This window comes from Rhinatrema bivittatum, chromosome 2, assembly GCF_901001135.1.
Source record: "Rhinatrema bivittatum chromosome 2, aRhiBiv1.1, whole genome shotgun sequence".
NCBI classification, from domain to species: Eukaryota; Metazoa; Chordata; class Amphibia; order Gymnophiona; family Rhinatrematidae; genus Rhinatrema; species Rhinatrema bivittatum.
Window position 1 is genome coordinate 689,689,909 of NC_042616.1, and position 26,580 is coordinate 689,716,488.

Here is a 26,580-nt window from a genome sequence, read left to right on the forward strand (position 1 = left end):
AAAACCTTTTTATCTTGCCTATCTATAGTCCTACAGTATAACAGTCTTGAAAACAGACACATAATCTAAAATAATAAACACAAATTCTCCCAGGACAAGCAGGATGGTAGTCCTCATGTGGGTGACATCACTGGTTGATCCCTATCACGGAAAACTTTTCTGTCAAAGTTTCTAGAACTTCTGACGGGCACACTGAGCATGCCATGATCCCTTGAGCCACGGGGTCTCCCTTCACACTTTTTTTCCGCGCTGCAGTTTGCCTCGCAGTTAGAAGCTCTGTGAGAATTCTCACATAAATTTCCTCAGAAAAATCCTGAAATTTACTTCAGAAAAACATTCCCTCATAGGGATCTCCCATCGGATATATTTTTCCACCATTCGGTGAGTAAAATCACTATTATCCCAGGACAAGCAGGATGCTAGTCCTCGCAGATGGGTGACGTCACTGATGGAGCCCTAGTGCGGGAAAACTTTGTCAAAGTTTCTAGAAACTTTTGACTGGCCCGGAGAGGCCACTGAGCATGCCCAGCATGCTATGATATTCTCTGCCAGAGGTGTCTCTCTTCAGTCTTCGTTTTTCCGCACTGCCAGTGGCATTGCGGGTCAGGAGCCGTTACAGATTTTCTCACAGTCTGACTGAACAGTTAGAAACATTTTATGATATTCTCTCTCTCATACATCTCTCTCGAGGTTAATTCCACCAGCTGGTGAGTAACTCTGTCTCGTTTTTTCCCTCGGAAAATTTCTCTCAGAATTCCCATTGCAGTCGACGCCGATCGGTCTAAAATGGCGAACGGGTTCAAAAAATGCCCCGTCTGCAACCGAACAATGTCAATCACCGGCCCACATCTAGAATGTGTTTTATGTCTTGGTGAAAAACACGACGTTAATGCTTGCACTAAATGTGCTGAAATGTCGGCGAAAACTAGAAAGGCTCGACAAGAAAAAATGGAACATTTGTTCCATTTACAGCTTATACCTTCGCCTTCAAAATCCTCGAAGTCGTCGCCGGCTGGAGCGACTAAACGTTTACTGTTTAAAAAATCTCGGATGCAAGGATCGGGAGATCAACCGTCTTCGCCGTCGTCCGTTGCATCGGCAAAATCGGCCGACCGTCAAAAACATCGACGTCTATCGACGTCGATAATCCAGGAGGAATCGACGGCAAAGCGCCCACGAACCGAAGATACATCGGTTATGTCACCGCCTGGGCCTTCTCCATCGACAGCGCCGCCGCAGATTCCTAGAAAGGACATACCATCGCAGCCTCCGCCACCGCTTACAACCGCTTCACTACCAGCACTTGTACAGCCGGAATTGTCTGACTTGATCAGGCAAGCAGTAATGCAGGCTTTTAAGGATCAAGTATTTCCGGCGATTCCGCCGATGCAGCTAGCATCGATGCCGGTAGACATACCGATGCCGGTGGGTTCACCGATGCCATTAATGGCATCGACATCTCAGTTGATGACTTCGGCACCGAGGATAATAACTGCATCGACGTCCATCTATGCCCAAATGGCATCGAGGAACTCGATGTTGATCTCGATAACAGGGCCCTCGACGTCATCGACACCATCCCGGACAAGCCGTCCGATGCTTCCATCGATGACCACGACTGCTCCATCGATGCTATCTGTGTCTGAAGATCAAGGACCTCAAAGTCTTGAATTCTATCGATGACTGTTGGAAAGATACCAAAATGTCATCGATAGTTTACTGCCTGCAAAGCTTTTTCCATCGATGATTCACAACTAGGGCCTTCAGGCCTTCATCGCCCTTCCAAACCTTCTTTAAGGTCACCTTATGGAGAAGAGCCAGATGATTCCTGGGATGATCAGCACTCTGAAACATCTTCAGAGGACTTTGTCTGAACCATCCTCTCCAGAGCAGAGGAAAAGATCTCCTCCTGAAGATCTGTCCTTCTCATCATTTATTCAAGACATGGCAGACCCTGTACCATTCAAACTCACTGCTGAGCAAGACACTAGGCAGCAAACACTAGAGGTGTTACAGTTTGTGGACCCGCCTAAGCAAATCCTAGCCGTGCCAATCCATGATGTCCTCTTAGATGTACAACGCAGAATCTGGGAGCACCCATCTTCAGTGTCTGCAGTTAACAAAAGGGTAGACACCACTTACTTAGTGCAGTCTGCCCCAGGCTATCAGAAACAGCAGCTACCACATCAATCTGTAGTGGTAGAATCTGCACAAAGAAAGTCTAAGCATGTCCACCCACACTCTTCCAATCCACCTGGAAAGGACCATCGTTTTCTCGACTCCTTAGGAAAGAAAATGTACTAGAGTGCTATGCTAAACTCAAGAATCTCTGCTTATCAATTGTATATTACGCAGTATCAAAGAAATTTATGGAAGTAGATGGAAGAGCTTACTACCTCTTTACCTTCTCAACTTCAAGAGCAAGCACAGACCATAATCAATAAGGGATTGGAGGACGGGAAGCATGAGGTGAGGGCAGTATATGATAATTTTGAAACAGCTTCCAGAGCAGCAGCTGCTGGAATTACTGCCCGAAGATGGGGATGGCTAAAAGCCTCAGACTTGAGATCTGAGTTTCAAGAGAAACTTGTTGATCTGCCATGCCTAGGGGACAAGTTGTTTGGAGACAGAGTCCAAGAAGCAGTCCAACAGCTAAAGGACCATACAGAGACTCTGCATCAGTTGTCTCAAACACCGCAAGATCCTGTTTCACAACCTCCTCGTCGATTCCCTCGGAGAGACACTAGACGTCCCTATTATAGACCAAGAAGATACTACCCCCAGACATCTAGGGGAAGATCTATGAGACCACAACAATGGTCTCAAACTAGACAAGCTAGAACAACCCGACCACAGCCTGCTCCACAGACAGGCCCGGCGACAGGCTTTTGAAACACAAGCCAGAGAACAGGCCCAGTCACCAAACCCTCGACCAGACCTTCCACTGGGAGGAAGAGTGACATTTTTTCAAACACATGGGCAAACCATAACATCAGACCAATGGGTACTCTCCATAATATCTCGAGGGTACAAACTCAACTTCCTTTCACTTCCACCAGAATCCCCACCAAGATTCTTCCCACAACAAGAATCTCAACTTCTTCTTCTGCAGGCAGAATTATCCTCCCTTCTAAAAGCGAGGGCTATACAGCTAGTACCTCCCACTCAGAGAGGCAGAGGATTCTATTCCCGTTATTTCCTCATTCCAAAGAAAACCGGAGGCCTCCGTCCCATCCTGGACCTCAGAAATCTCAACAAATTTCTGAAAAAAGAAAAGTTCGGAATGATTTCTCTAAGCACCATACTTCCTCTTCTTCAAAAAGGAGACTGGCTTTGTTCTCTGGACCTTCAAGATGCTTATGCTCACATTCCAATCTTCCCACCTCACCGCAAATACCTGCGTTTCATGGTAGGCCATCAACACTACCAATACAAAGTTCTACCATTCGGTCTAACCTCTGCTCCAAGAGTATTCACAAAATGCCTAGCAGTCATAGCAGGACATTTGCACAAACAACATGTCCATGTTTTTCCATATCTAGACGACTGGCTAATAAGAAGTCAATCTCAACAAGGAGCTCTAACTTCTCTCAATCGAACAATCACTCTACTTCACTCCATGGGCTTTCTCATCAATTATCAAAAGTCCCATCTCACTCCATCTCAACTGCTTCAATTCATAGGAGCAGAATTGAACATCACACTCTCCAGAGCTTTTCTTCCCGAAGATCGAGCAGACACACTTTCTCGTCTGGCAAACTCGATACGTTCAAAGAAACAAGCAACAGCTCATCAGTTTCTAACCTTACTAGGTCACATGGCCTCCACAGTACACGTCACTCCCATGGCACGACTGGCCATGAGAATCACCCAATGGACATTAAGATCTCAATGGATCCAAGCCATCCAATCTCTACATTCTCCAATTCAAGTAACACATCAACTACGTTGCTCTCTACTATGGTGAATAAACAAGGACAACTTGTGCAAGGGCCTACCCTTTCAACAACCAGTCCCGCAGATAACTTTAACTACAGATGCATCCACCTTAGGTTGGGGAGCTCACATAGACAATCTCCAAACCCAAGGCAAGTGGACTACACTCGAAGCAACATTTCAAATCAATTTTCTGGAACTTCGAGCTATACGTTATGCACTACATGCATTCAAAGATTGCCTTTCACACAAAGCTGTCCTCATCCAAACGGACAACACAGTAGCCATGTGGTACATCAACAAACCAAGGAGGTACGGGCTCGTATCTCCTTTGTCAAGAAGCTGCACTTATATGGGTATGGGCCCTGAACCACTCAATGTTTCTCCGAGGACACTCAATGTTATCTGGCAGGCATTCACAATGTAGTAGCAGATTGACTCAGTCGACATTTCCAACCACACGAGTGGTCCCTGGATCCCTCAGTAGCGACCAGGATATTTCAACGTTGGGGACAACCAACAATAGACCTCTTTGCATCACATCTGAATCACAAAGTGGAAAACTTCTGTTCTCTACATCAACAGAAAAACCAAACAGCCAAGGACGCCTTTGCTCGCCCTTGGAACTCAGGCCTACTATACGCATATCCTCCAATACCACTCATAACCTAAACTCTAGTGAAGTTACAACAAGACAACGGAACCATGATACTCATAGCCCCGTATTGGCCTCGTCAAATATGGTTTCCCACACTTCTAGACCTCTCGATCAAAGATCCAATTCGCCTGAGGGTAGCTCCCAATCTCATTACCCAGGATCAGGGTCGGTTGCGCCATCCCAACCTTCAATCCCTATCCCTGACAGCATGGATGTTGAAAGCTTGATTTTTACAACCATTCAATCTTTCAATCAATGTCTCTAAAGTACTTCTAGCTTCACGCAAACCTTCCACACGGAAGAACTATTCTTCAAAATGGAAACTATTTTCTTTGTGGTGCAGGCAAAAGAATATTGATCCTTTCTCCTGCCCCACAACTTCTCTACTAGACTACTTATGCCATCTGTCAGATTCTGGTCTACAGACTTCATCTGTCAGAGTACATTTAAGTGCAATCTCAGCTTACCATAACAAACTGGGAGATGCACCTATATCCACACAACCTCTTGTCACAAGATTCATGAGAGGTTTGACTCACCTCAAGCCACCAATTCGGCCACCCGTGCCTGAATGGGACTTAAATTTAGTTCTAACAAGACTCATGCGTTCTCCTTTTGAACCCATAGATTCCTGTGATCTTAAATTTCTCACATGGAAAACCATCTTCCTCATAGCTATTACATCAGCTAGAAGAGTCAGTGAGTTACAAGTACTTGTTACTTACTCACCTTAAACAAACTTCCTACATGACAGAGTAGTTCTTTGTACACATCCAAAATTCCTCCCTAAGGTAGTTACGGAATTCCACTTGAACCAATCCATAGTTTTACCCACATTTTTTCCAAGACCTCATTCTCACCAACGAGAAAGTGCTTTACATACTAGGGGGCTAGGGGGCACTCCATGAAGTTAGCATGGGGCACATTTAAAACTAATCGGAGAAAGTTCTTTTTAACTCAACGCACAATTAAACTCTGGAATTTGTTGCCAGAGAATGTGGTTCGTGCAGTTAGTATAGCTGTGTTTAAAAAAGGATTGGATAAGTTCTTAGAGGAGAAGTCCATTACCTGCTATTAAGTTCACCTAGAGAAAAGCCACTGCCATTAGCAATGGTAACATGGAATAGACTTAGTTTTTGGGTACTTGCCAGGTTCTTGTGGCCTGGATTGGCCACTGTTGGAAGCAGGATGCTGGGCTTGATGGACCCTTGGTCTGACCCAGTATGGCATTTTCTTATGTTCTTATACCTTGGACTGTAAGCGTGCATTGTCCTTTTATTTAAACCGCACTGCAGCCCACAGGAAATCCAATCAACTCTTTTTGTTTCCTATGATCCAAACAAACCAGGTAAAGCAGTGGGTAAACACACTCTATCCAATTGGCTAGCAGATTGCATACAGTTTTGCTATGAAAAAGCAGGCCTTCCTCTCCAAGGACGAGTAAAGGCACATTCAGTAAGAGCAATGTCAACCTCAGCAGCACACTATCGTTCAGTGCCAATTCTTGACATATGTAAAGCAGCAACATGGAGTTCTCTTCACACCTTTGCAGCTCATTACTGTTTGGACAAGCAAGGAAGACAATATTCAGCCTATGGACAATCTGTCTTAAAGAACTTGTTTCCAGTTTAATCCCAACTCCTTCTACATCCAACCTGCTGTGATCTTCGGCTGACTCCTATTCATCAACAAGACTGCAATGTTGCTTCAATACTAAAGGACTCAGCCTCTAGCTTGCTAATCACCCATCTGTGAGGACTAGCATCCTGCTTGTCCTGGGATAAAGCAAAATTGCTTACCTTGTAATAGGTGTTATCCCAGGACAGCAGGATGTACTCCTCACGAAACCCACCCACCACCACATTTTATTATTTTTTGCTCGCACCTTTTGCTACAAACGAGACTGAAGGGCCCTTATTGGTAACTTTTGGTTCTAATTTCCTCTCCACCCCCCCCCCCCCCCCCCCCCCCCCCCGTGAGAGATGCCTTGGGGAAAAAGGTGGGCAAGACTATAGACTGATTCAAGTGGAAGTCACTAACCACCTTGGGAAGGAATTTAGGGTGAGTACTTAGGACTACTCGGTTATGTAGCTCGAGGGATCATGGCATGCTGGGCATGCTTAGTGTGCCAGTCAAAAGTTCTAGAAACTTTTGCAAACGTTTTCCGTGATAGGGCTCCATCCAGTGACGTCACACACATGTTAATACCCAATCTGTACCTCTGAACAAAAAAGCAAAATCAAAATGGACTCTTTTTGACACCTCTTCCACTATCCAAATCCAATCAATTATCAAAAAAATGAACCCGGCTAGCCATCCTTTAGATAGCATCCATATTACAAGCCTAAAGAATATTGAATCTACTATTACAAATACAATCACAAAGATCATCAACCTATCTCTTACTGAAGGTTCATACCCAAATTCTCTTAAGTCAGCTATAATAAAACCTATCCTAAAAAAGACCAACCTTGACCCAAATGATCAAATTACTGCCCAATTTCAAACCTTCCCTTCATTGCCAAAATAATAGAAAAAGTAGTTCACTCACAACTTGATGAATACCTTGAATCAAACAATATATTATCTCCAAACCAATATGGTTTTAGAAAAAACCTCAATACCGAGATGCTCCTTCTTTCATTAAATGATACCATATTAAGAGGTTTTGACAATGAAAAACAATACTTACTTGTATTACTTGACCTCTCTGCAGCATTTGATACTATAAATCATCAAATACTTCGATTATCAGAAATTGGTCTAGCTGGCAATACTCTACAATGGTTCACATCATTTCTTAACAGGAGCTACCAAGACTCATTCAATAATAACGTATAAAAAAAAATTGACCTCAAAACTGGAGTATCACAGGGATCTGCATTATCTGCCACTCTCTTTAATATTTACCTTTTACCAATCTGCCAACTACTAGATGATCTTCAAATAACATACTACCTCTATGCAGATGATATACAACTTCTTATTCCTATAAAAAAAATCCATTGATGAAACATACAAAGATACTTCCATGATTCTTGATGCACCAAAACAACTCCTTTCAAATTTAAAACTAATAATCAATATTGATAAAACTGAATTAATTATCATGAACAAAAACCCAACTTAATTCCACCACCTCAATTCACCACTAACAAATCAACTTTATTTCTCCTGTAAATCACGCCAGAAATCTTGGAATTATCATGGATAGGAACCTATACTACAATATACACATAACTAAAATCAAAGAAGGATATCATAAGCTCCTAGTTCTCAGATGTTTAAAACCTTTTTTAAATTCAATGGACTTCAGAACAGTCTTGCAACTTATAATTTTCTCAACAATAGACTACTGTATTTCTCTTGATTGGCTTTCCATCAACAAGCATCAAACCTCTGCAGATTCTTCAGAATTCAGCAGCTAGAATTTTAACAGGAACAAAAAAATGTTCACATCACCCCAATACTAATGTCGCTTCATTGGCTTCCTATTAAATCTCGAATAGATTATAAGATCCTGATCATCACTCACAAATTAATACATGCTGATCATCATAAACATACTGGTTTAAAAATCACTCCACAAATTACCAGAACAAATCTTCGATCTAACAACACTTCTTGTCTAAAAATTCCTCCCATTAAAGATGCTAGACTATCAACTACTAGAATCAGAGCATTCTCCATTGCTTCCCCCAAAAAATGGAACTCTCTACTGCCTTATTTAAGAACTCAATCTAACATCAAAACGTTCAAGAAGGACCTAAAAACTTTCCTCTTCCATACAGTCTAAATCAATGATCATCCTTAATAACAATCCATCTACAATCAATTCAACCATTCAAACCCAAACAAGAAAAAAACAATAACTACAACTGGCATCAACCTTAAGTGTTACAATTTCAGAAATTTAATATGAAACTCTCCTTTAAGATGAATTAATACTATTTTTGTTACTTTCCTTTTTACATCTTTCCCTTCTCCCCCTCTTTCACCCCACCATCCTCCTCTACCTATCATTTCACTATTGTTATTGTTTTCTTCTTTTGCAACTATGTATAATTTATCTGATTGTTGTTTTGATCCTGTAAACCGTTGTGATGGCTAAACCGAATGACTGTATATAAAAACGAATAAATAAATAAACATCCTGCTGTCATACATAGAAATGACGGCAGAAGAAGACCAAATGGTCCATCCATTCTGCCCAGCAAGCTTTCACACTTATTTTTCTCATTCATATCTGTTACTCTGACTGCTGAGGTCAGGGCCCTTATTGGTAACTTTTTGGTTCTAATTTACTCTTCTCTCCCCCCCCCCCCCCCACCCTGCCATTGATGTAGAGAGCAATGCTGGAGCTGCATCAAAGTAAAGTATCAAGCCTAAATAGTTAGGGGGTAGTAACAGCCGCAACAAGCAAGCTACTCCCACGCTTATTTGTGAATGCAAATCCTTTTTCCCACATTTCCTCTTGCCATTGAAGCATAGAGCAATGTTGGAGTCGCATTAACTGTGTGTATGTTTATTGAATAAGGGTGTTTATCACCAGGTAGTAGCCGTCATTCCCGCAAGCCACCCCCATGCCTCTTCTCTTCATTCACATCCTTAAGACTTTATGGATCCATAGTGTTTCTCCCACGCCCCTTTGAAATCCTTCACAGTTTTGGTCTTCAGGGCGTTCCAGGCATCCACCACCCTCTTCGTGAAGAAATACTTCCTGACATTGGTTCTGAGTCTTCTCCCCTGGAGTTTTAAATCGTGACCCCCCCTGGTTCTGCTGATTTTTCTTTTTTTCCCAACGGAAAAGGTTTGTCGCTGACTTTGGATCGTTAAAACCTTTCAAGTATCTGAAAGTCTGTATCAGATCACCCCTGCTCCTCCTTTCCTCCAGGGTATACATATTTAGATTCTTCAATCTCTCCTCATAAGTCATTCAATGAAGACACTCCACCCTTTTGGTCGCCCTTCTCTGGACCACCTCCATCCTGTCTCTGTCCCTTCGGAGATAAGGTCTCCAGAACTGAGCTCAGTACTCCAGGTGAGGCCTCACCAAGGACACAAGGGGATAATCACTTCCCTTTTCTTACTCTGTATTCCTCTCTCTATGCAGCCCAGCATTCTTCTGGCTTTAGCTATCGCCTTGTCACATTGTTTCGCCAACTTCAGATCGTTAGACACTATCACCCCAAGGTCTCTCTCCTGCTCCATGCACATCATCCCTTCACCCCCCATCGAATACATTTCTTTCGGATTTCCACACCCCATATGCATGACTCTGAACTTCTTGGCATTGAATCTCAACTGCCATGTCTTCGACCAGTCTTCCAGCTTCCTTAAATCCCATCTCATTCTCTCCACTCCTTCCGGCGTGTCCACTCTGTTGCAGATCTTAGTATCATCTGCAAATTGACAAACCTTACCTTCTATCCCATCCGCGATTTCGCTCACATAGATATTGAACAGGACTAGTCCCAACACCAACCCTTGCGGCACACCGCTCATCACGGCTCTCTTCCGAGTAAGTTCCATTTACCATCACACATTGTCTTCTGTCCTTCAAACAGTTTGCTATCCAGGCCACCACCTTGGCACTCACTCCCAAGCTTCTCTGTCCTGGCAGAACACCTGTTACAGATAAGCAACTCTGCTATACTCGCACATTGCTGTGAATCAAATATCATAAGATAAGCAGGCAAACTACAGTAACACTTCCCAAATGCTTGTTCAAAAAAATCCTTTCAGCATTTTTCTAAAAACCTTTATACAAATTTCTTCCCTTGGGTTATCTGGCAAGGAATTCCAAGAAACAAGACCCATGGCCATGAAGAGTAGCTCTCCTGTTTCGCAAAGTTTGACATCGAGCAATCTTTGTCCCTGTGATGTAAGCTTTAAAATTTGAAAGAGACAGGTGAGACTAGCTTTCCTTTTGGCCATATGAGATGTCTCCATGTTTTCAGAGGCTGGTATGCCACAGCATATTTTTGTTAATGTAAGGGTGCCTTGAGCTTGAAAAGATTGGGAAGCACTGCTGTAAACCATTTCTCAAGCTTTGCTAGATCTTCCCCCCCCCCCCCCCCCCCGCCTCATGTTTTCTACACTTTCCTTCTGATGTTTAACTTGTTTCAGATTTTGCTATCACTTGCAAAAAGACAAACTTCCTGACAATCCTTCCACAATGTTGTTCACACAAATGCTGACAAGAACCAATCCAAGGATCGATCCCTGTGGCACACGAATACCTCTCTCCTAGGAGTGAATACCATTCACCACTACTCTGTCGCTTCCCACTGAATCAGTCTCTAACCCAGTCAGGGCCGGCGGAAGCGCTAGGCCTGGGCCTATAGCTCCGACCATTAAGGGGTACCGCCTCCGCGAGCGAGCCATGGCTGCAAGCGGCGGCAAAGGGGAATGGGGATTCAAATCTCCACTCCTCTTTGCTGCTGCCGCTCGTGAGAGGTAAGCAGGGGCAATTCTATGAGGCAGCCGCTTCAGGCAGAATTTTGAAGAGGCAAAAAGTGTTCCTTTAAAATTCTGCAGTCCCCCACCTCACCCTGGACCACCAGGGGTTTTTGTGAGTCGGGTTGGGAGAGGAGAGTTATTTTATTTAAATTTGGGAGGGCAGCGCAGGTAGTGGGGGAGCAGGCAGCATGTGGTCCCCACTTCAGGCTGCACATTGCCTTGAGCTGCCCCTGGAGGTAGGAGGTAGGCATGACCGGTGGGGGCAGTGCAAGGCAGAAGGTGCCTAGGGCACCTAATCCCCTTTAGTCCTGGGGGAATTCTGCGATACTGTGGAGATCAGAATTTGCGCAGAATTGCCATTTTCTGCACAGAATTTCCAAATTCTGCACAGAAAATAGCAAAGGAGACCCCGGTATGCCGCAAAGTGAGCACGCGATGACGAAGGCCCGCATGTGCTGCAGGATGTGCGCCGTTCGCGGCAAAGGTGGAAGGCCCCCACAGTGCCGCACAGTGTGCTCCGCTTGTGGCGAACATAAAGGCCCCGGTGAGAGAGAATTGGTGTGAGGGAGGGGAGGGTGAAAGAGAGCATGAGAGGTAAGAGAGCCGGGGGGGGGGGGGGGGGGGTGTCTTGCTTGAGGGTGGGTTTCAGAGAGAGGGAACCTATATGAGGAGATTGTGAAGAGTGTATGTGTGAGAGAGATTGGGAGCTAATGTGTATGAAACAGGGATCATGAGTATGTGAGGGTGCTAGCCTGTGTGAAGGGATTGTGTATGGTGAGAGAGAGGCATAGGTATCCTGTGTGAGGCTGTATGTTTGAGAGAAAGGGAGTTTGTCTGGGTGTGTATGCAAGAGATAGGGCCCTGTATGAGGGTGTGTGTGTGTGAGAGAGAGAGTGAGGAAGCCTGTATGAGGGTGTGTGTATGTGTATTAGAGAGAGGGAGCATGTGGGTCAGAGAGGGAGGGGCAGTACTGAGAATGGGGTCAAACTCTGGGACTGGCAATAGAGTGGAAGGGGTTGAGCCTAGAGGTGGAGGGGAGAGAGATTGGCAGGTGGAGGAGTTGGGGCCTGAGAGGGCAAAGTGGCCAGGGGAGTAGGGAGAGCGAGTGGAAGGGACATTCTTTACAGTGAATTTCTAGGGAAATTCTTCTTCTCAAAATATTTAAAATTCTGCATCTTTAATAACTTTTTTCTGTATTCATTTAAAATGTAATTACTTAAAGACTGTCATGTAAATTGTGGACCAATATAAAGTTTGCAGAATTTTAATTTTTTGTACGCAGAAATCCCCCAGGAGTACCCCTTGCACCGGCCCTGAACTCAGTCACTCACTTTATGTCCCATACTAAGGACCCAGTTTATTTATAAATTGCCTATGCATAGCTTTGTTACAGGCCTTATTTAAATTCATATAATATTGCATCTAATACTCTTCCTTGATGCAACTCTCTGGTACCCAATCAAAGAAATTGATCAGATTCATTTGACAAGATCTACCTTTGGTAAAACCATGCCACCTTGGATCTTGAAATCCATTCCAAAAACTCTGCTATCCTCTAAGCCAGTGGTTCTCAACCTTTCTAATGCCGTGACCCCGAAATACAGTTCCTCATGTTGCGGTGACCCCTTGCCCCGCCCTTGCCCCGCCCTCGCAGGGCGAGGGCGGGGTGAGGGTGGGGCTTTGGTCATATGGGGGCGGGGTTATGGATGGGGTTGGATTTTAGTGCATACTTATTTATTATGACATTTATAAACAGAACCACCATTCCTCATAAAACAATAAAATTAAGAAACATAGAGCATCAGTTATAATAGTAAAACCATACTAATAAAAGAATATTTTAAAATTACTGATAAATAGAATTTCTATTAATTAAAATCATATACATTTTTATAATTTCCCACACACCAATAATATTTCAAAACAGCACATATATCAAATAACACACAATAATTAAAACTAATAAGGATTTTAAAAAGCCCCTGCTGTCCATACATGGGAGCTCTTGATTTCCAGTCACCCTGATATTGTCGAGGATTAGGAGGTTATCCTCTCTCTCTCACACATACACTCACATGTCCATTCTCTCTCACACATACACTGTCACATACTTACACATTCATGCTCTTATACCCACCATAACCTCTCACTCTCACAGACACTGATACACTCTCAGGGTGTAAGACACTCTCCCCCCCCCCCCCCCCCACTCACACACACTCTTACTCCCCTGGATTTTCTCATACACACTCATGCTCTCACTCTTACTGGCTCCCTCACAACCTCAGAGCCTCTCAGATAAAAGTCTATGCAGCAGAAATAATGCTGAATGTTGAGAATTGTGTTATGCAGACTAATCTGAAAAATGCACTAATTTCTACATGAGTCATAATGAATCAGTCCTCAGCTGCAGCCTTCAATTGATTATCCTGGCTCCCTTTAATAATGTTTGCCAAATACAGTTCATGTGTAACAGCAATCCTAATTCTCCACCAGATCAAGCTGATTTCACATCCCACTTCATACTTTGTCACCTCCAGCTGAGTCAAACAATTAATCTAATTACTGCCACTGCTGCCACGTGGCTATTGGGGAGGCGCTGATTGCTGCTATTGGCACCAGTGTTGCCAACCTCGCTTATTTACCGTGAGATTGGGCTTCTTTTTGTAGTCATTCGCGGGTTTTTTTTCCGATTCACGGGTTGCTTTTAATTGGGCTATTTTTTCTGCCAGTCGTGTTTTTTTGGGCTTGTTGGGCGGGACTTGTGCTCTGAATCATGTTACAGTGATTGGCTGCTGCGATGAAGCCTGTCCATAGCAGGCGCACCCTATCCCTATATTGCAGCAGTAAGCCAATCAGAGCAGGAGCTGCAAGCCTTGTTGATGCACACGTCAGGAGCACATTTTGTGGGCAGACCTAGCCAGCACTGCACAGCATCTCACGTGGGCGGAACGGGAAGAGCAGCACGGCATTGGAGCGCAACAGCAAAGGAATCCAGAGTGTGCAGCTACAGCCAGGTAGCAGGAGGGGAGGAATTAGGATGTAGGGAGGGGGAATGAGTGTGTGGTGACCAGAGATGTGCTGGGAGGAGGGAATCAGCGTGTGGGGGGCCAGAGATGTGCTCGGAGGGGTTACGGAGGGGGGGAATGAGAGTGTGGTGACCAGAGATGTGCTGGGAGGAGGGAATCAGCGTGTGGGGGGCCAGAGATGTGCTCGGAGGGGTTAGAGAGGTGGGAATGTGTGTGAGGGGCCAGAGATGTGCTTGGAGGGGGCTGAGGAGAGAGGAATGAGTATGTGGGGGCCAGAGATGTGCTAGGAGGGGTTAGGGAGGGGGGAATCAGTGTGTGTGGAGCCATAGATGTGCTCGGAGGGGTTACAGAGGGGGGGGAATGAGAGTGTGGGGACCAGAGATGTGCTAGGAGGGGTTAGGGAGGGGGGAAAGAGTGTGGGGGCCAGAGATTTGCTTGTAGGGGGGGGGGGGGGGGGGGTATGAGTATGTGAGGGCATTAACTGCTATAAAAAAATAAAATGTTTTTTTTTTTTTACATCTGCTTCCCTTTCTAATTTTTTGCCATTTCCTTTAATATTGCCTTTTTTTCTATTTCTTTTCTCTCCACCTGTCTTCTTCCCTCAAACACACAGTCAGGTTCTCATTCTCACATGCATTTCTCTCTCACACACACATACACAGGCTCTCACTGGCACAGGCTGTCTGAGTCTCACACACAGGCTCTCTCACACCCCCACATGCTGCCTTGCTCAAGCACAGGCTCTCACTCTTACATGCTGTCTCTTTCACACACACAGAGGCTCTCACATGCTGTCTCTGCAAACACACACAGTCTCTCAACTCATCTCATACTCGCACACACCTCTCTCTTACCTCTGGGCCTCTTCTTTACGGGTTGTCACAGGATGGGCTCTGCAGCGGCCCTAGTCTTCCCGGCCCGCTGCTCCTCTTCTGCATGCAGCTGAAGCGCCTCCTCCTTCCTGCCCGTGCGGCTCCGGCAGTGTTGCCAGGTTTTCATGAACGAACAAGCACTTTTTTCCAAAAAAACAAGCCCAAAACACATGAGATTGAAACATTTTATTTTTTTATAGCAGTTAATGCCCTCACATACTCATACCCCTCTCCCCAGCCCCCTCCAAGCAAATCTCTGGCCCCCCACACTCTCATTCCCCCCCCCCCTCCCAGCACATCTCTGGCCCCCCACACTCTCATTCCCCCCCCTCCCAGCACATCTCTGGCCCCCCACACTCTCATTCCCCCCCTCCCTCCCAGCACATCTCTGGCCCCACACACTCATTCCCACCTCCCTAACCCTCTCCGAGCACATTTCTGGCCCCCCACACACTCATTCCCCCCAGTACATCCCCGGCCCCCACACACTCATTACCCTCTCCCAACATACTAACTCCTTCCCTCCTGATACCTGGCTGTAGCTGCACACTCTGGATTCCTTTGCTGTTTTTCTCCAACGCTGTGCTGCTGGTCTTCCCGTTCCGCCCACGTGCGATGCTGTGCTGGCTGGGTCTGCCCACAAAATGTGCTCCTGACGTATGCATCAACAAGGCTTGCAGCTCCTGCTCTGATTGGCTTACTGCTGCAATATAGGGATAGGGTGCGCCTGCTATGGACAGGCTTCATCGCAGCAGCAGCAGCCAATCACTGTAACAGAGCACAAGTCCCGCCCAACTTGTGCTCTGTTACAGTCCGCCCTGATTCAGAGCACAAGTCCCGCCCAACAAGCCCAAAAAAACGCGACTGGCAGAAAAAATAGCCGCGGACCGGCAAAAAACCCCAACGGCCCGGTACCGGTGGTTGGGGACCCTGCTTTAGGCGACCCCTGTGTTGTGGTCGTTCGACCCCCGCCGGGGTCGCGACCCCCAGGTTGAGAACCGCTGCAGTGATTCCTTTAATTTGCTCACCAAAAAGGTCAGATTAACCAACCTATAGTTCTCAGCTGCCTCCTTATTTCCACTTTTATGAATAGGAACTAGGGATGTGCAGAGCAAAAGTTTAAGTTCATATGTCCATATGTCCAAAGGGGGTCCCATTTGCGGTCAATATGGACATAAACAGAATTCAATGAGTTGAGTATATGTCCATATGTGCAAATAAAAATTTAAACCCCTCACCCTCCTTAATCCCCCCCCCCCCAAGACTTACCACAACTCCCTGGTGGTCCAGCGGGGTCAAGACGCCATTTCTGACCAACTTTGCAAGGAGCACGTGACGTCGGCGTCACGTCGGAGTGACGCGGCGTCACGTAATTCCCTGCGGGTTCGCGCCGGAATGCTCGTTCGGCCCAAAAGGAACTTTTGGCCAGCTTGGGGGGGGCCTCCTGACACCCCCAAGCTGGCCAAAAGTTCCTTTTGGGCCGAACGAGGGTGCCGGAGGGAACTCGCGGGGAATCACGTGACGCCGCGTCACTCCGACGTGACGCCGACGTCACGTGCTCCTTGCAAACTTTTGGCCAGCTTGGGGGGGCCTCCTGACCCCCCCAAGCTGGCCAAAAGTTCCTTTTGGGCCGAACGAGCGTTCCGGCGCGAACCCGCGGGGAATCACGTGACGCTGCGTGGCGCCGACGTCACGTGCTCCTCGGAAAGGCTTTCAGAAATGGCGTCCTCACTCCTCGCTGGATCACCAGGGAGTTGTGGTAAGTCTTTGGGGGGGGGGAATTAAGGAAGGTGAGGGGTTTAAATTTTTATTTTGGATCAACAATCGCGATTTCCAACTTATTCAACATAGCTATGTTGAATAAGTTGGAAATCCGATCGTTTATGTCTTATCACTTTTTTAAGTAAAAAAAAAAAAAAAAAAAAGTAGCGTTTTACATTTATGTTCAATACGAATGCACACCCCTAATAGGAACCACATCACATAACTCCAGTCCTCCAGAACTACTCCTGACTCAGAAGAAACATTGAAAAGCTCATCCAGTGGAGTTGCCAGAACTTCTCTAAATCCCCTTAATGCCCTCAGATGTATCCCATCTGGCTCCATTGCTTTATCTACTTTAAGTTTAGTTAGCTTCTTGTAAACACACTTTTTCTAAGACTGAGATTTATCACACTGCCAATTGTAATTTTTTTTTTTTTATTTTGTTTTACATGGTCCTGTTCAGGCCTTTGCCCCATGAACACTGAATGTAAATATCTGTGAAGCAATTTAGCTTTTTCTTAGTTAGCCTCTATATAGTCTTCCCCTTTATCTCTGAGGCTTTGTACTTCTTATCTCTGACACATCTTTAAAAAAAAAAAAAAAAAGGCCTGGTCTACTGGAAAATTTCAAAGATGGCCGAATTGTTTTGTAATTTCCCCATTTATTTTTCTTGCTTTATTTCCCATTTCAGACAGATGTGAAGAAAGAGGAAGGAGATGTTTTGTATTCCCCTTCAGCATCCATGCCAGTCAAAAAGCCAGTTAGACGCACATATCCAGTGTTTTGAGATGACAGTTCAGGGAGACCCGAGTGGGAAGCAATACAAGCTTCCTTTTAGCCCCAGTGCATGAATCTCAGCATACTGGTTTTGAGCAAGAGTCTTCTCTGGGAGATGCCTCGATTTGAGCAGAGTTGTGGGGAGATTGGTTCCAGTTGTTAGCATGGCCACTGATGGGGGATGGTGGCTTCCTCTGTGATGTGGAAGGTTGAATAACAGTCTCTCAGAAGTTGGGACTGTAAATCAGCGTGTTGGAGTTTAAGCCTTGGAAACTGTTTCCTTGCCTGTTGAGAGATCCTCCTCTGCCCTGGCTTGCAGGAACTGGCTCTGAAGTTGCCAGGGTTGCTGCCAACAGTGATGCCTCTGGGATGAGAGGAATTCTGGTACCAGATGCAGTGTTGCTGCCTCAGGGTCTGGGAGGGATGGAGGCAGGAGGAACTTTGGTCCCACATCACTGCTAGATACCTGGGAGGGAGGTCACACACATCAAGATCACCTTGGCAAGTACTGTTACTCGGTTGCGTAATTTTTCTTTGGGTACTTTGTCTAAGTTGGTGGATCTTGAGTAGAGGCTTGTGGAGCCTGAGAATGTTTCTTCAGTGTTTCAGGTGGTCAAACTACAAAGTTCTGGAGCAGATAATATTGAAGAGAGTTTGATTCTTCATAACAAATTGGAAATGTTGGAGAATTTGGCTAAGTCCAGGAGTTTGCATCTTTATAATTTCCCTAAGTCTTTCCTCATGAGTTGTTAAAAAAAAAAATACCTGACTGATGTTTTGCAGGTTTCTCAAGATATATATTGATGTTAAAATATTATGCGCCTGATATAAGGCAAGTCATTAATGAAGAAGCAATGGATGTCTTTGCCCCGTTCTTTAGTGCAGATTTGACTGTTTTTCTGTGAAACTCCCAAGATGATGAATCAGTGAGAGAAACACTTATGATTACCATCATTCAGGAATGTGACACTTGTCCTTAAACAGTATTTCAAATGTAAAAATGAAATATATTGTGGTCAGAGGATACAGATATTTCCAGTTGTGGCAAGAGCCACACAGCTGAGGAGGAAACATTTTTTTTTTCCTGTCCAATTCAAATGCTGTGCTGCTCTTGAGAGCTTTGTGGTTTGGTTTGTTGGTTTTTGTTTTTTTAGTTTCCCTGCAAATGTATCATAGTCCATCAGAGAAATACATTTGTATTGTCTGACCCTACTCATTTAGAACATTTTTCTTTTGGATAAATCTCCTTAGAGTTACATTTTTTCTTTAAGTTGCTGTTTGGGGATTGGGCATGGCTTTCATTGTATTTTTGGAATGATTGTAAATGTTTCTCCCCATATTTCTTCTTAATGTGGACTTGTAAAGTTGTGTGTGTGTTGTTTTTTTTTTCATTTTACTTTTTTTTTTCTTTATAATCTTTTATATATATTTTTTTGCCTGGTGATATTTCATCACCAATAAAATTAAATGTAAAAATCTTGTTGCCCCATTTTATTGTATTACCTATTTTTTTTTTTAATTCATTTGCATTCCTGACTGCTTTCCCAGCTTCTCTTAGCTTTTCCAGCTATTGTCTCCTGTCTTCCTCTTTCTGCAATCTCTTGTAGTTTATGTATACTAACTATTTTTCCTTACCTTTTCAGCTACTTCAGAAAACCATAGCGGCCTTTTTCCTCTTTCTTTTATTTACTTTTCTAACAAAAAGGTTAGTTGCCCTTACAATATCGCCTTTTAGTTTTGCACATTGCTCATCTATTTCACCTACATCAGGGTAGGCAACTCCAGTACTGGGGTGCCACAAATGGATCTGGTTTTCAGGATATCCACGACTAATATATATGAGGTATATCTCCGTGCATTGCCTCCTTTTTATGCAAATATGTATATTCATTGTGAATATCCTGAAAACCAGACCAGTTTGTGACACTCCAGGACTGGAGATGCCTACCCCTGCCCTAGATTTTCCCGCTCAGCTAATGATTCCATGATGTACACCCCCATTTTAATAGTTAGTTTTCCTAAAATCTAGGACACTTGCTTTTTGAATGAACCTTCACCTGTGCTCTAATAATTAAACACACCGTTTGGTGTGATTGATCTGTTTTAATGCAAGCAAGTGTCTTTTTGGGCACCTTGGCAGTAGTATTTTAGAAATGTTCATGTGTATATTTCCAAGTTTTTCAGAGAATATAATTGTAGATTTGTTTTCATGTCTCTCTTCAGGGACAAAATGGACAAAAGAAATACCAAATCAGTCTGAAGAGCCATTCAGGGCCCATCCATGTGCTCCTGATTAATAAAGACTCAAGTTCCTCATTGCCCATGGTGTTTCCAGTTCCTCCACCTGATGACCTAACCCAGCCTCCATCTCAGCCAGCAACCCCACAGAGGTTGACAAGTCAGCACTTGTGTTCTGAAGATGAGCCTCCTGCAGATGCATGCTCTGGTGAGTTTCGTATTCTTAATAAGTCTAAATATTTTAAAATATTTGCAGCCTATAATAATGAAATTTGTTTTATCGTGAAATATACTACCAAAATGGGTCAAACTGCAAACAAGTTAGCTTTTGCTCGACTTAATAAACCTTGCAGTTGCTTATTCAGTAATGAGTAAAAAAGCAATGAATATTGTATAAAGTTAATTAGTTTGGGTGAATTTAGTCACTTGACTGCTTCACATTCTTACTGTAAACTGAAAAGGTCATCACTGCTGTTTTTATAAACAAGTGAAATATCAAAGCATATCCTTGATGCTTTGACTTTTAGAGCTGTTCTAGGATGTCCATTTTTTTTCTATATGATCATATTAATGCAACAAACCTCCAGAAGTCATGAAAGGTTGTTTCTGATATTCATTAATATTTGGGTTATTTTGCCTTACCCTTTCAAGACCTACATGCTAACTCTGAGGGAAAGAGAACATGTGTGGCAGTGGCTGGCTCATTAATTTTAGAAAATTCTTCACTTTTTTTGACAATTAACCTTAGCAATAACATGAGCATAAAATAGTCTGGATGACACATGAAATACAAATATAGAACATTTTTTAATCCATTGGTACAACAAGCATAATTTATTATTTTAAATTACTGTTGTATGTTTGACTATATATTTGCTACAATCTTTATAAGTTACTCTAATCCTAGTTTACAATTTTTTCATGATCTTTTAACAGAACCAGCTTTCTGTGGACTGAAAAATAGTAATAGTGCATGTAGAGAGATATTGAGATGCCTATTTCTGTCCCAAGCTGCAGTTTTTGTCTTAAGTCTTTGCTCTGCCTTTATTTCTTGTGATGGTTTGGAAATGTCATTTGTTCTTGGGTCCTAAGTAATAGGAGAAGGGATTTGTTCTGAGAATGGCTTACAGTTTGCTTGCCTCTTGAAATTTAATAAGAAACCAATCTGTGTGGGTTCAGGGATCTCTGATTGGGTCACAATTTTTAGACCCTTTTCTGATTGCTTTGTTCTAGCTGAGAAGCACAGTGGTGGTCTAACATGGCAGCCATATTTGAGTATATGTCAAATCAACACATTGTAGTTAAACAGCAGAAAAGTACAGTTCTCAAGAAATTTCTCTTCTTCCTCTGATAGCTTACACTTAAAATTGGAGGTGTAAGGAACTAGAACAGGGGTCATAGAGCACCCTGTGTAGTAATGTGTTTGCAAACAGGCCGGTGTTTGAACGCCTTATTGGGTTTGTTTAATGGATGTCTGTGCCTGGCAGGACCTTTTAAAACCAGATATCCACCAATCTTTGATCTCCCTTCAGGTAGCCAGTACTCCCCCTGCCTTGGGGACTGGCTCATTATTTATTCAGATTACATATTCTGCTTTTCTCAACAGCATCAAAGCAGCTTACGATCAAAATATCAATTGTGCTGTCTTGTTGGCTCCTGCTCCATGACTCCATTCCTCTCTCGGGCTCTGGCTCCATCAGCAGTTAGGAGAGAGCAGTAGGATACAGTTATGTGCTCAGACACCACAGTGGTTTTGACCATTCCTCCTACATATTTTCCTTTTCAAATAGGGGACAGAGCCTGTAAGTGCTTGCTGGGCTTACAGGCCTTGTATTGTCTTACATTTTATATTCATTGTTTTTGTAGGTTTTTACATGGCTGTTTGTTACTAAGTAATACACACTGAAACATTATATTGGAAGACTGCGGAATATAAAAATGTTCAAATACATCCTGCTTACCGCTGATGTGCCCTCCTTGCTACCATCTCATTAAGGAGAGCTAGATTGTGGAAGAGGGGAGGGCGGGGAATGTGATGGAATGAAAAGAGGAAGCAGAGATTTGGAGAGGGTGGAGCAGAGGAGCTTGAACATTCTGGGGGAAGGGAGACTTTTTATTTTTTTTCCTCCAGACCAGGGTTGGCAGCCTAATTATAGGAATGAGGAGGAGGGATAAAGCAGCTTATTTGGAGTATGAGAAAAGAAAGGTGACCTGAACCCACCTGTTTGCAAAGAAGGGATAATGAGAACTGTTGGTGTATGCATAGAAAAGAGGAGTGTTCACTAGTTTGCTTGTCTGCATGGGATAACCTGTTCCAGAGCTACGAATATGAAAAGACAGAAATGAAGGAAGCCATTTGTATAATGTAGGAGACAATCTGGTTTGCCTCAAAAAGAACTGAAGGGATAACACTTTGTCAATTTCACTTCATGGAGGGAATTGGCTGATGACTGTTTCAAGTGCTGTTCCCAAGCCTGTTGATTAATGCTATTTTGGTCAAGTATGGTAGTTGATAATTTTCATGTTACTTGTTTAAAAATCCATTTTTATTTGCTTCATTTTATCCATGTATATTGTAGAAGAGTAATTATATAGCCAAATATATTTGTACATGGTATTAAAATATCAATTACTTAGAATTGTCTCTGGTTTGTGTCAAATAGAACTTTTTGTTCTCTAATAACAAGCAGAACATAAGAAAATGCCATACTGGGTCAGACCAAGGGTCCATCAAGCCCAGCATCCTGTTTCCAACAGTGGCCAATCCAGGCCACAAGAACCTGGCAAGTACCCAAAAACAAAGTCTATTCCATGTAACCATTGCTAATGGCAGTGGCTATTCTCTAAGTGAACTTAATAGCAGGTAATGGACTTCTCCTCCAAGAACTTATCCAATCCTTTTTTAAACACAGCTATACTAACTGCACGAACCACATTCTCTGGCAACAAATTCCAGAGTTTAATTGTGCGTTGAGTAAAAAAGAACTTTCTCCGATTAGTTTTAAATGTGCCCCATGCTAACTTCATGGAGTGCCCCCTAGTCTTTCTACTATCCGAAAGAGTAAATAACCGATTCACATCTACCCGTTCTAGACCTCTCATGATTTTAAACACCTCTATCATATCCCCCCTCAGTAGTCTCTTCTCCAACCTGAAAAGTCCTAACCTCTTTAGTCTTTCCTCATAGGGGAGTTGTTCCATTCCCTTTATCATTTTGGTAGCCCTTCTCTGTACCTTCTCCATCGCAATTATATCTTTTTTGAGATGCGGCGACCAGCCTCAATAGATTTATACAGATGGGTGATTTCATCCAATAGCGCCAATTAAAATAGCCTCCCAAGCTGACAGTTTGACACTTGATACTTTTGAACCAGTTGTCAAGCAGCCAGTCACCCACTTTACCAACTGCTGCTCAAAGCCCCAGTTTCTATTTGACTTGCTAAAATAAGCTCCCCTTCCCCTGCTCTGTAAAATCAGACACAACATTTTTAAATACTCTTCTCTCTCAAATGCAAATCTTCAGTATTGAGATTTGTCCATCTGGGGAGTCTGTTTTCAGATAGGATTGTCCCCCTCATGAGAGTACTGCAAAGAAGGTCACACCAAAGATGTCCTGTTCCCTGGACTTGTACAGCAGACTGCAGCTGATTTGTCCTTCATAAAGTCTATTTCATGGTAAATGTGCAATACTATGGTGGAAATGAACCTTTTTCCTTGGGGGTGCAGTCCTCTACCTAAATTTTGACCAGTGGACTTAGGCTGGCTTGTCCCTATGGGGGTCTCCTCTGCAGAGCCGACTGCCCAAACAGTAGGCCATCTCCTCTGATAATGGGAATCCTACTCCAGGGTCATGTCAACCAGGCAAGCACAAAGCGCTCAGGACAACTGCAATCTCTTATCAGGGACAAATACAGACTATATGCTCCCTTTCCAAATTGACTTACAAGGAAGTAAAGACTTCTAGATGCTGTGCTATAAAAGTTTCCTGGGTCTGCAGCTCTACAACAATATGCTGGACATCTTCCTCAGAAGGTCACCAGTCCATGCTATCACTGAAATGAAAGGTCTTGCATTGTGCTTTACTAAGGCCAGTTCTCCCAGGACAAGCAGGATGGTAATCCTCACATGTGGGTGATTTCACTGGACGGAGCCTATCACGGAAAACTTTTCTGTCAAAGTTTTAGAACTTTTGACTGGCACACTGAGCATGCCCAGCATGCCATAATCCCTGTAGCCACAGGGGTCTCCCTTCAGTCTCTGTTTTTCCACACTGCAGTTTGCCTCTCGGTTAGGAGCTCTGTGAGAACTCTCACAACATTTTCCTCATGGAAAAAACTTGAAGATTACTTCATTAAAAAGTTCCCTCATAGGGGTCTCCCATCGCGATATTATTTTTCATCGCTTGGTGAGTAAAGTTCCTGCCCCTCACTAATTATAACCTCACTAATTATAACATTCCCTCCCTCAGGATCTCGACTAGAGACCTTCTCTGACACATGGGAAGATGTTGACACTGACACATCCACAGAGGACATCTTATCAGAACCATCTCCTCTGGAAGAAAGGAGAAAATCTCCCCCATAAGATCTCTCCTTTGCTAATTTTGTAAGGGAGATGTCAGAGACAATCTCCTTTGACCTGATTAGAGGAGCATTTTCTCAGTGTCCATAGGCCATCGACCGTTTTTGGGCCTCAACCTCTTCCATCAGGGCAACAGGTTTCCAAAATGTCCAAAATGCCCCCGTACCATGTTGATTACAGACTCACATGATGTCTGTGTGCTGTGCCTCTCTTCATCACACGACGTTTCTCACTGCCCAAGTTGTGCCCAGATGACTCTGAAGGGTAGGCGGGCTTGCCTCGACAGGATGGAGACCCTGTTTAAAATCAAGTTGACTCCATTGACGTCCACCCAATCGTCACAGGCAGGAGCATCGAAGAAATTAGTCATCAAACCTCGCCAGGAGCACCAGGGCAGCGGTGACTGTCCGTCACCGACTCTGTCTAAGGCATCTATATCATCTTCCTCTGTGCCGGAGAAAGACCGGACTGAGGACCGAGGGAAGCACCGACGCGGGTCTATTCCCGGTGCTGTGATAGACACCACATTGGCCTCTATGGCTATCGAGCCGACTGCGAAGAGGACATGGGTAGAGGAGCCTTTAACCCCCCTCTCCACCCGAAAAACCAAGGCGATCCCCACCAATATCGGTACCGGATACTGAGCCCCCACAAGTCCCTGTGGAGGTGCCAGTAGCGCCTAGCCTGCCTCCCCCTGTAGCTGCAATATCTACACCAGCTTTCAGGGAGGAACTGGACGGTTTCATCTTCCAGGCATTGCTCGATGCTTTCAGAGACTTACAGCCATCGATGCCAGCCCCCATACCGACACAGACACCGGAGCCATCGATACTTAACCATTGCTAACCAGACTGGATACACTCATTGGTGCCCTTCCGACACAACCTGGGCCACCAATGCCAAAGCAACCCGCAAAGTCTCTGAAAGTCCCGATTCCCATTCCGGGATCTTCAGAAGACAAAGGCACGGACTCCAGTCCTCTTTCAACACTGATTCCACCTATGCTGTAACCGATGCCTGGTCCATCAGGACTCTCGGGACCAAGAGGCCCAAGTTTCCCCTCGATGCCTTCGGAGCCGCCGAAACCCACATCGGTGGCACCGCATATTCCATCGAGGCCATTGAAGGATCCATCTGTGCCAGCATGTCCTACAGTACCAACCTTTTTCCCTGTTGCAACCGTCCCTTCCCGACAGCTTCTCTCCGCCTACCTTTCTTTCTTTGCACCTCCTCTCGCTATGGATGGACGCCTGGCTGTCGCGGCGTCTGCCTGCCATCCTCTCCGGTGTCCCCGAACTGGCTTGGGCGCTGCCTCCCGCCATACTCTGCTGGTACCTTAGGGTGCGCGTGCCGCGCCGCCTTCACTCTTATTTCCTACTTGGCGCGAACCTGAGGGACGTCCCCCTATGATGCCGTCATGCTGCCCGGATATTTAAAGCCTACGTTGTTTGCTAGCCTTTGAGTTAGCAAGGGGGAATCTTACGGATGGGATTCGCTCTCCTTACCAGCTACTTTGCCTCTCCAATCTTCCATTGGACTCTTAACACTAACGGGATACCTGCTCCTCGGGGGCTCACTTGCTTTTCAGGTTGCTATCAGGAAACCGGTACTCGCTCCTCAAGAGCCCATGTTCCCTGACTCGCTGCCTGCTCCTACCTTCTCTTCTGCCTGGAGGGATTCACTATCTTCAACACCAGTGAGTATTACCATCTTCACCTCCGAGCTGTTCCCTGGAACCAGGTACTCTCTCCTCGAGGGCCTGCCTCTGTTCCAGCCCTAGTGCCATCTCCTACGTGGAACCGCTGTGTGACTACATTACCTTCTAGCCTCTCAGCTCTCAGGTATTCGCTCCTCGAGGGCCTGCTCTCCCTATCCTGGGGTTCTCCATACCGGGGCTTTGTGCATATTCCACTGTACTCATTATTCTCAGCTCTTTCCACTACAGCACTGCTACCGGAGGAGTCGCTGTTCCAGCGCCTGAGGGATGCTAGCCCAGCCGGGCTACTTCTGCTGCTCACCACTGCCACCTCTGGCTTCATCACATTGTCTAATAAAAGATCAATCTCTGTGTTTGTATGTCCTAAGCTGAGCCTGATTTGTGGCCCCTCACGGGACTTTCCCCCGTGGGTGTGGTCAGCTGCCACAGTGTCCAAGGCTCCACCCAAACCTCACTAATTATAACATTCCCTCCCTCAGGATCTCGACTAGAGACCTTCTCTGACACATGGGAAGATGTTGACACCGACACATCCACAGAGGACAT

At 44.7% G+C, this 26,580-nt stretch overlaps 1 protein-coding gene across 2 annotated transcripts in view; it reads left to right on the forward strand.

The window, feature by feature from the left end:
* E2F5 (E2F transcription factor 5) overlaps positions 1–26,580 on the forward strand; it is a 147,491-nt gene that overhangs the window by 69,611 nt on the left and 51,300 nt on the right. For both annotated transcript variants that reach the window (XM_029591583.1, XM_029591584.1), the window contains exon 6: positions 19,722–19,944. In XM_029591583.1, coding sequence (XP_029447443.1) covers positions 19,722–19,944 — 223 coding nt within the window. The remainder of the gene's footprint in view (positions 1–19,721; positions 19,945–26,580) is intronic.